The sequence below is a fragment of the Hemiscyllium ocellatum genome, chromosome 46 (genome assembly GCF_020745735.1).
Source record: "Hemiscyllium ocellatum isolate sHemOce1 chromosome 46, sHemOce1.pat.X.cur, whole genome shotgun sequence".
NCBI classification, from domain to species: domain Eukaryota; kingdom Metazoa; phylum Chordata; class Chondrichthyes; order Orectolobiformes; family Hemiscylliidae; genus Hemiscyllium; species Hemiscyllium ocellatum.
The window spans coordinates 5,209,540-5,220,361 of NC_083446.1; the positions used below are offsets into that span (position 1 = coordinate 5,209,540).

The 10,822-nt window shown below is 54.7% G+C and overlaps 1 protein-coding gene across 3 annotated transcripts in view; it reads left to right on the forward strand.

Moving 5' to 3' along the window:
- Nucleotides 1–5,147, forward strand: part of LOC132836106 (vascular endothelial growth factor A-like) — a 28,126-nt gene extending 22,979 nt beyond the window's left edge. For all 3 annotated transcript variants that reach the window (XM_060855375.1, XM_060855377.1, XM_060855376.1), the window contains 3 exons: nt 1,027–1,095; nt 2,079–2,213; nt 4,187–5,147. In XM_060855375.1, the coding sequence (XP_060711358.1) occupies nt 1,027–1,095; nt 2,079–2,213; nt 4,187–4,208 (226 nt within the window). In that variant the 3' untranslated portion in view covers nt 4,209–5,147. The remainder of the gene's footprint in view (nt 1–1,026; nt 1,096–2,078; nt 2,214–4,186) is intronic.
- Nucleotides 5,148–10,822: the final 5,675 nt, after the last annotated feature.

Below are 10,822 nucleotides of genomic sequence, written 5' to 3' on the forward strand. Positions count from 1 at the left end.
TAAGCTGCGTATTAGCACGTCCAATGAGGATCTCTTGTTGTATTGTGGTCTTTTGATTGGTTAAGCAGCACATTAGGATGTCCAATCAAAAGACCACAATACAACAAGAGTTCCTCATTGGACATCGTATCGTGCTGCTTAACCAATGAGAAGTTCTTACTGAACTGTGGTCTTTTGATTGGACATGCTAATGAGCTGCTTAACCATTGAAGAGCTCCTGTTGAACTGTGCCATTTTCATTGGTTAAGTAGCACATTAGGATGTCCAATCAAAAGGGCACAGTTCAACAGGAGCTCTTCAATGGTTAAGCAGCTCATTAGCATGTCCAATCAAAAGACCACAATTCAGTAAGAACTTCTCATTGGTTAAGCAGCACGATAAGATGTCCAATGAGGAGCTTTTGCTGAATCATGGCCTTTTGGACATGCAAATGTGCTGTTTAACCAATGAGGAGCTCTTGTTGTATTGAGGTCACAGTAGCAGACAGGGCAGCCAATCTGTACACCGCAATCTCCCACGTAAAGCACATGTGCAGCTTACCTGTGTCTTTAGTGATGTTCGTCAAATGGATAACTTGCAGCCCCTCAAAACTGGAGTAAATACCCCAGTTTCCGTGACCCTCCCAGACCTGTGCCAATGGTAACTGAGAGACAGTACCTCAGACAGTGCAGCACCCAGACAGTCCTGCACTGGGGGAAGAGTCGCACAAACAGGCACCTTCAGAATAGGCCATTCGTCCCCTCAAGCCTGTCCCACTATTCAGTAAGATCACTGGCTGGGCCCCTGCAGTCACGGGACCCAAAAACTACGGGGTTACGGGAGGGCGTGACGCATTTTCACAGCAGCTTGCGCACAGCAAGATCCCACTAACAATAAGCTGCAGAAATCCTTTTTTTTTATTGTTGAAGGTGTGGGACAAGGGATTAGATCGGGAGAAACCTGCCCCCCTCTGTCGGTGGTGGTGAGAGAGAGTATCCCTGCTCTCAGAACGGGAAACACTCTGAGTTTGAAATGTCTCTCTTACAGGACAGACCAGTCGCAGCACAGGAATGGCAGGGGACAGCAGAGGAAGCTGATCCAGGCACCATCTCGCCCGTACGTCTGTGTGTGTTTGTGTCTGGGTGTGTGTGTGTGGGTAGGTGGGGGGGAGGTGAGTCTAGATTAGAGAGGTGCTGGAAAAACACAGCAGCTCAGGCAGCATCCGGAGTGGGGAGGACAAGCCAGTAGGCATCAGTCCCAACACTGGATGGGCCATCTCTCTGTGTGGGGGAGGAGGCGACACGGGACGGACCATCTCTCTGTGTGGGGGTGAGACACAGGGTGAACCATGTAGCTGGGTGGGGGGAGGTGACATGGGACAGACTATCTTGCAGTGGGGGGGTGGGGGTGGTGAATGACACGGCGGAACTATCTCACTGGGTGGGGGTGATGTGGGATGGACCATCTCGCTATGTGGGGGAGGCGGCACACGGGGCGGACCATTTTAGCTGTGTGGGGGTGAGACACAGGGTGAACCATGTCGCTGGGTGGGGGAGATGACATGGGACAGACCATCTCGCCGTGTGGGGATGCAGGGGGAGGGGGTGCATGACATGGGACAGACCATCTCACTGGGTGAGGGTGACACGGGACAGACCATCTCGCTGTGTGGGGGAGGAAGAGGAGGCAACATATGGGACAGTCCATTTTACTATGGGGAGGAGGGGGGGGTGCGCATGACATGGAATGCACCATCCCGCTGGTTGGGGGTGCCACGGGACAGACCATCTTGCTCTGGGTGGGGTGTGACATGGGGTGAACCATCTCGCTGTGTGTGGGGGGAGGAGAGGGGGCGCCACACGGGACAGACTGCCTCACGCTGTTGGGAGGTGTGCCACGGGACGAACCATCTCAACGGCTCAGGGAGGGGGGTTGGTTGGTATGGCGTGAACCATTCCGCTGCACGGACGAAGGGAATCCCACAAATCCCGAGTCCGGGTTAGCCCGGGAGGCAGGGAGCTACCACCGCCATGACTGTTGGAACCCCGGCGACTGACACCTCTCTGTGTGTGTGTGTGTGTGTGTGTCTTTGACCTCAGGACCCACTGCCGACCCTGCTCCCATCGGAAGCGACACGGCTTTGTGCAGAACCTGGAGAGCTGCGAGTGTTATTGCCGGCTAACCCACCAACGGTGTCGCCTGAAAGGGCAGGAGCTGAACGAGCACACGTGCAGGTGGGAGCCGCGGGGACGAAGGGAGGGAGGGAGGGAGACAGGGACCCCCTCACCCCCCATCGGGGCTGTAGGAAATTGGGCACAGAGCAGATCTCCCCAGGATTCGGCGTTGAGGTATGATTGTGGAGGTTTGAGGGGGAGGATTATGGGCGGCACAGTGGTTAGCACTGCTGCCTCACAGCGCCAGAGACACGGGTTCGATCCCACGCTCAGGCGACTGTCTGTGTGGAGTTTGCACGTTCTCCCCGTGTCTGTGTGGGGTTTCCTCCCACAATCCACAGATGTGCAGGTTAGGGTGGGATTGGTCGTGCTAAATTGTCCCATAGTGTTTGGGGATGTGCAGGTTAGGGTGGATTGGCCATGCTAAATTGTCCCATAGTGCCCAGGGATGTACAGGTTAGGGTGGACTGGCCGTGCTAAATTGCCCCATAGTGCCCAGGGATGTGCAGGTTAGGGTGGGTTGGCCGTGCTAAATTGTCCGATAGTGCCCAGGGATGTACAGGTTAGGGTGGACTGGCCGTGCTAAATTGTCCCATAGTGCCCAGGGATGTGCAGGTTAGGGTGGGTTGGCCGTGCTAAATTGCCCCATAGTGCCCAGGGATGTGCAGGTTAGGGTGGATTGGCCATGCTAAATTGTCCCGTAGTGCCCAGGGATGTGCAGGTTAGGGTGGATTGGCCGTGCTATATTGCCCTTAGTGTTAGGTAAGGAGGTAAATGTAGGGGAATGGGTCTGGGTGAGTTATTCTTCGGCGGGTCGGTGTGGACTTGTTGGGCCGAAGGGCCTGTTTCCACACTGTAAGTAATCTGTGGATTCCCTGCAGGGTCGAGGTATACGAGGGATGGAGGGAGGGGGGGAAATAAATCTACAAGGCTCACGGGGAGACCCATCTGTTTCCCAGAGGAGGGTGTGCTGGGTTATTTTTTGAATTCCTGTGGGTTTAGTCCAACATTTACCGCCCTGTCCCTCGTTGCCCCTTGAGAAGGTGGGGGTGAGCTGACCTCTTGACCCCACTGTGCTGTGAGGACCAATCGAGTGGGGGCTGCTCTGCCCCTGGACGGTGTCGAGCTTCTCGAGTGTTGTTGGAGCTGTCCCCCATCCAGGGGCAAGTGGGGAGTGTTCCCTCACCCTCCTGCCTTGTCGATGGAAGATAATTCGGAAACAGATTGGGTGGGGGAGGCCGAGGGATGATCTCTTTACCCAAAGAGCTCTGGAAGACGCTGCATGAGGAAGGACGTTACAGACGGAAACTCCCTCGGGAAGGTTTAACCGGAGGTTCACAGGCATGTACTGACCCCCACAGGGCTACAGACCGAGAGCTGGGGGAGGGGAGCAGAGATGGGGTGGTCCTTCATCGGCTGCCATGATAAGATGGGCAGATTGGCCTCCCAATGTTTCCCACAGCAGGTAGTGAGGAGCCCCTTACCTCAGGGAGGATGTACTGGTCATGGAGCAGGCTCAGAGGTGGTTCACGAGACTGGGCCCAGGAATGAGGAGCGTTTGAGGACTCTGGGTCTGTACTCGATGAAGTTTAGAAGAATAAGGGGGGATCTAATCGAAAGTTAGAGAATACTTGAATGGCCTGGACAGAGCGGACATTGGGAAGATGTTTCCATTGGTCGGAGAGACTAGGACCCAAGGGCACAGCCTTAGATTAAAGGGAAGACCCTTTGGAACAGAGATAAGGAGAAACTTCAGCAAGGGAGTGGGGAATCTGTGGAATGCCCTGTCACAGGAGGCTGTGGGGGGCCTGGTCACTGAGTATAATTAAGACAGAGATAGGTAGGATCTTGGGGATCGAGGGTTATGGGGAGAAGGCAGGAGAGTGGGGTTGAGAAACGCGAATGATTGAATGGTGGAGCAGCGTCGATGGGCTGAATGGCCTAATTTCTGCTCCCGTGTCTGATGGACGGCCCGTGCAGTAGCCAGGAGCGAGGCCGGGGTTAATGGGGACTGTCCGTTTCCCTTTTTGCAGATGTGAGAAGACAAGGCGGTGATGGATGGAGGCCGTGTGTGTCAGCTCCTGCCCGCTGCGATGTGAGGTGGGGGGGGGGGGGGGAGGTGGGCAAGGGAGAGGCACATGTTCAGGGTCTGCGCCTCTCCACCCCACCCCCCCACACCCACTCTGTCGACCAAGAGCTCCCCTGTCACCCCTCTCTCCCTCCCCCTCTCCAAATCGTTGCTTCCTATCTCGCCCTCTCCCCACCCCCAACATCCCGTTCTGTCTCCACGCTCCCCCTCATCCTCCACACCCCCCCCCCACTCTGTCTCTTCCCCACAACTCTCTCCGTCTCACCCTCCACTCTCCCCCTCTCCTCCCTGCCATCCCCCCCGCTATCTCTCCCCCCATCTTCCCCCCCCACCCTCTCCCTCTCTCCACCACTCTGTCTCCCCTTCCCCTTGTCTACCCCCCGCACCCCCACGTCTCCTCTCTCCCTTCCCTGCAGGGGGGGTGGGGGGAGTAGGAAGGAGGAAGTGGGATCCCACCAGGAGACTGCGTTGTGACGTTCCGGGGACACAGCTGCCTTGGCGGGTGGACAGTGAAAATCCAAGGCTGGAGGGGGGGAGGGGGAATTCGGCTAAACATCGGAGGATTCTCGGCAGGTGGAGCGGGAGCTGAAGGAGAGACACGGACAGACAACGGTCTGTTATTCCCGGAATTGACGGGGAAACATCGGATTCCGAGGGACGGCATTTGGGATCTGGGCGGTCGAGATTTGGAAAGTTACCGAAGGACGCCCTATGTGGCCAAGTATTCGCTCGGCCGCGTGATCCCTGGACGCTCGGCCTGATTCGAAACTAACCCACGCCAAACCATTAACTCACCCAGACTCTCTGTATCCACTATGTAGACATTCCAGCGCTGGATAGATCCCACGGCAAATTGGTCTGATTTTTATTGTGTGTTTTTATTTAAACGGTTGCTTGTTTTATCATTCCGACTTTCCTTAATTTAACGTCAACAAGGGCAACTGCCTCTTCCCGAAATTCCGGGATATCTCCTTCCGGCCGGCAAACACAAACGACAGCAGATGGGCCAAATGGCCGGCAGACAGTGGAATTTGAGGTGATGTCAGCATGGGCGAGGCTGTTCAACCCATCGAGTCTGTACTGGCCCCTTCCAAATTCCTTCCCCAATCCCTACTCTCCCGCCCCCTCCCGTACAGTCCCATAATCTCTCGTTTTCCAGTTATTTATACAATTTAATCACCAAACACCCACCTTTTTCATCCCAAGTTCCTATTCAACCAGCATCCCCCCCCCTCCACCTCACCCCATTCCACCCTTTCAGGCAGTGTCCCTCAGATCCCACCAACCCATCGCCTCAAATGAACCATTCTCCCCCTCCCTCCGGGTTCTGTCCCCCATTCCCTTCAAACCTGCCCCCACCCCACCCCCCGGGGTGATCGCTCCAACAGCCCCCTCCCTGATTCCGCACGCCTCGATTCAATCCCCGCCCCACTCCCCCCACCCCAAACCTTCCCTGCACCGAGGGGGGGGGGGGGGGGGTGCCCACAGTCACTGAGATCCCTTAGCACCCTCTTCCCCTCCCTCCGCCCCGAACCCCTGACACCCCTCAGCAGCTGGGTGGCCGGGATCCAGAAATAACTCTCTGTAACCCCCTCCCTATCTCTGTAACCCCCCTCCAGCCCCTACACCCCCTCCCTATCTCGGTAACCCCCCTCCAGCCCCTACACCCCCACCCTGTCTATGTCACCCCCTCCAGCTCATACACCCCCTCCCTATCTCTGTAACCCCCCTACACCCCCTCCCTATCTCTGGCATCCCTCCAGCCCCTCCACCCCCTCCCTATCTCTGTCACCTCCTCCAGCCCCTACACCCCCTCCCTATCTCTCACCCCCTCCCTATCTCTGTCCATCCACCCCCCCCCCCAGCTGGGCTGTGTACTGTACTGGGGGAGGGGCTGCAGCTCTGTGTGGGAGTGTTCTCGGGGGTCTGTATTTATTGTTGTCAGTGGTGTAACTGCTGTCTGTCGTCTCTGTGTAACCGTCCTCTCAAAGTGAGGTATTAACACCATCATGTTCAACAGAACCTGCTTCTCACCAGCCCTTACTGCATTTCTCTAGCACCTGGGGCATCCTGGCTGGTTGTGAAAGGGGCAGTGCAGTGACCCATCCGTGCTTTGGGTTGGAATACCCCACCCCCTTCCCCCGCCATTTAATGGTCCTGCTTTCCTGTCATAAGATCACCTCTCATTCAGTGTGGAGTACGGGTACAGGAGATCCCAGGAACAGCCTCACCAACCCCCCGGGCAGTGGGGGGGACAACTCTACCCCGCTCCTCATTTGTTGTCCTTACAATAACGGCAAACGTTCCATTGCAATTCCCAATCTCTGCATGGATCTACTCAGTGCCCAGCTCACCCAGATCCCTCTGCGCTCACACACTCACACAGTCGCTCAGTCACACGGTCACTCGCTCTCATGCTCACTCTCCCTCACGCTCGCACACTTGTTCGCTGTCACACTCGCACACTCTCACTCACTCGCTCTCCCTCACACTTGCACACTCACTCACGCTTGCTGTCACACTCGCACGCTGTCCCTCACACTCGCTCTCTCACTCGCTCTCACGCTTGCACCCTCGCTCACTCTCACATTCGCTCACTCTCCCTCACACTTGCACACTCTCAAACTCACACACATGCTCGCTCTCCCTCACACTTGTACGCTCACACACTTGCTGTCCCTCACACTCGCACACTTGCTCTCACACTCGCTGTCCCTCATACTCGCACACTCCCTCGCTCTCCCTCACACTTGCACGCTCTCACACTCACTTCCTCTCACACTTGCTCTCCCTCACACTTGCTCACAATCACACTCGCTCGCTCTCCCTCACACTCACACTCACTCTCTCACTTTCTCTCACACCCGCTGTCTCTCACACTCACTCTCCCTCACACTTGCACTCTCCCTCACACTTGCACTCTCTCTCACACTCACACACTCGCTCTCTCACACTTGCACACTTGCTCTCTCTCTCTCACACTCGCTCTCCCTCACACTCACTCTCTCTCTCACACTCACACACTCACTCTCCTTCACGCTTGCGCACACTCGCACACTCACTCTCCCTCACACTTGCTCTCTCACACTCGCTCACTCTCCCTCACACTTGCACACTTGCTCTCTCTCACACTCGCTCTCCCTCACACTCACACACTCGCTCTCCCTCACACTCACTCTCCTTCCCCCTCTCTCCCACTCCCACAGAGCACTGGCCGGTGAGTCCAGGTGTGTAGCCTGAAGGAACAGGAAAGTGAGGGACGGTGAGGGACAGCGTTGGGATGGTGAGGGACGGCGTTGGGACGGTGAGGGACAGCGTTGGGACGGTGAGGGACAGCGTTGCGATGGTGAGGGACAGCGTTGGGATGGTGAGGGACGGTAAGGACGGTGAGGGACAGCGTTGGGACGGTGAGGGACGGCGTTGGGACGGTGAGGGACAGCGTTGCGACGGTGAGGGACGGTGAGGGACGGCGTTGGGACGGTGAGGGACAGCGTTGCGATGGTGAGGGACGGTAAGGACGGTGAGGGACAGCGTTGGGACGGTGAGGGACGGCGTTGGGACGGTGAGGGACAGCGTTGCGATGGTGAGGGACAGCGTTGGGACGGTGAGGGACGGTAAGGACGGTGAGGGACAGCGTTGGGACGGTGAGGGACGATGTTGGGACGGTGTGATTGTTGGGATTTGTTGTCGAGTTGGCCAGTGAGACGACACCATCGGCTGGTGTGTGTGTGAGTGTCACCTGAAACCATAAGGACTGAGTGAAGCAGGAAGTCCCTGGCAATGACCTATAACTGACTGAGAGTCGGGTAGACCCTTCCCTGGGAATAGAGCACTGCGACGTTCAGATTTTAGGCACCGAATCGTGTGTCTGTATCAAATATCTGAGCAGCAGAGTGTGTGTGAGAGAGAGAGAGAGTGTGTTTGTGTGTGTCAGCGTGTGAAAGTGTGTGTAGGTTGGGTGTTTCTTCGATGGAGTTTAGTTTGGGAAACTGACTGAGCTGTTTCCGTTCTGTATGACGATAAATCCCACAGATTCCCCACCCTCGGGCTGAAGAAATTCCTCCTCCTCCTCTCAGTCCCTTCCTCTGAGGCTGTGCCCTCCTCGTCTCTGCTAGCGTTGAAAACATCTTCCCCACGTCCACGCCATCCAGCATTCTGTACGTTTTAATCAGATTCCCCCTCATCCTTCCGAACTTCCATGAAGTACAGACCCAGAGTTCTCAGATAACAAGCCCTTCATCCCTGGGATCATTCTCGTCAATCTCCTCTGGACCCTCCCTCCAACGCCAGCAATATCCTTCCTCAGACACGGGGCCTGAAACTGCTCCTCATGTGGCCTGACCAGAACCTTCTACAGCCTCAGCAACATATCCCTGCTCCCGTATTCTAGTCCGAGTCAAACAGCACCGAAACCGACCCTTCAGTCTAACCATAATCCCAAACTAAACTCATCCCCGCTGCCTGCACCTGGCCCATCTCCTTCCAAACCTTTTCCTACCCATGTCCTTATCCAAATGTGTTTTTAAACGTTGTCCCCACATCCAGCACTTCCTCAGGAAGTTCATTCCACACACGCACCACCCTCTGTGTAAAATAAAGTTCATTTCCCCCCCCCAGGTGTCTTTTTAAAATCCCTCTCCCCTCACCTTAAAAAATGTTCCCCCTCATCTTAAAATCCCCATCCCAAGGAAAAGAGACGTACCGTTAACTCTATCTGTGCACCCCGTGATTTTATAAACTTCCACCACTCAACCTCCTACACTCCAGTGAAAAATGTCCCAGTACTTCCATTATTTCTTTATAACCCGAACCTTCCATTCCAGGCAATATCCTGACAAACCTTTTCTGAACTCTCTCCACCTTGATAATATCCTTCCTAAAACCAGGCAACAGGAAGTGGGACACAATGATCCAGACGAGGTCTCACCAATGTCCTGTACAACCCCAACACGACGTCCCAACTCCTGTCCTCAAAGGATTGAACAATGAAGCCTTCTTAACCCCTCCAATGACCTGTGACGCAAACGTCAATGAATTATGTCCTGGAACCCCTCCCCAGGTCCCTCTGTTCTACAGCAGTAGCTAAGCCCCCACCTTTTACTCAACAAACAATGTTTATCCAGGTTGAACTCCATCTGCCATGTTTCAGCCCATTGACCCATTAGGTCAAGATCCCATTGTAATCGTCAGAAACCTTCTTCCCTGTCCATGATGCCACCGATTTTGGTGCCATCTGCAAACATACAAACATGCCCTCTACATTCCATCTCGTACACCCTGGGCAACGTTATCTTAGCCCAAACCTTCTATTGCTTACTGCTCATAAACCAAGCTTTTCACAACAGATCCCTCGAGCAATCGATCAAATCATTTATATAAATAACAAACAAACGTGGGCTCATCCCTGCGGTACACCGCTAGGTACAGGTCTCCAATCTGAAAAACTACCCTCCACTTCCTGCCCTGAAGCCAATCACATAACCATTTTGCAATTTGAATCCCATGTGATCTAACTTTACTAATTCATCTACTTTGCTGAACATTGTCAAAGGCCTCTTGAAATGAATGCTAACATTGTCTTCCGAACTGCCAACTGAACCTGCATGTTAAGATTAGATTAGATTCCCGACGGTGTGGAAACAGGCCCTTCGGCCCAACAAGTCCACACCGACCCTCCGAAGAGTAACCCACCCAGACCCATTCTCCTACTGCTCTACATTTACCCCTGACTGAATCACCTAACCTACACATCCCCGAACACTATGGGACAATTTAGCACGGCCAATCCACCCTAACCTACACATCCCTGGGCACTATGGGACAATTTAGCACGGCCAATCCACCCTAACCTACACATCCCTGGGCACTATGGGACAATTTAGCATGGCCAATCCACCCTAACCTACACATCCCTGGGCACTATGGGACAATTTAGCATGGCCAATCCACCCTAACCTACACATCCCTGAACACTATGGGACAATTTAGCACGGCCAATCCACCCTAACCTGCACATCCCTGGGCACTATGGGACAATTTAGCATGGCCAATCCACCCTAACCTGCACATCCCTGGGCACTATGGGACAATTTAGCATGGCCAATCCACCCTAACCTACACATCCCGGGGCATTATGGGACAATTTAGCACAGCCAATCCACCCTAACCTACACATCCCGGGGCATTATGGGACAATTTAGCACGGCCAATCCACCCTAACCTACACATCCCGGGGCATTATGGGACAATTTAGCACGGCCAATCTACCCTAACCTGCACATCCCTGGGCACTATGGGACAATTTAGCACGGCCAATCCACCCTAACCTACACATCCCTGGGCACTATGGGACAATTTAGCACGGCCAATCCACCCTAACCTGCACATCCTTGGGCACTATGGGACAATTTAGCATGGCCAATCCACCCTAACCTGCACATCCCTGGACACTATGGGACAATTTAGCACGGCCAATCCACCCTAACCTGCACATCCTTGGGCACTATGGGACAATTTAGCACGGCCAATCCACCCTAACCTGCACATCCCTGGGCACTATGGGACAATTTAGCACGGCCAA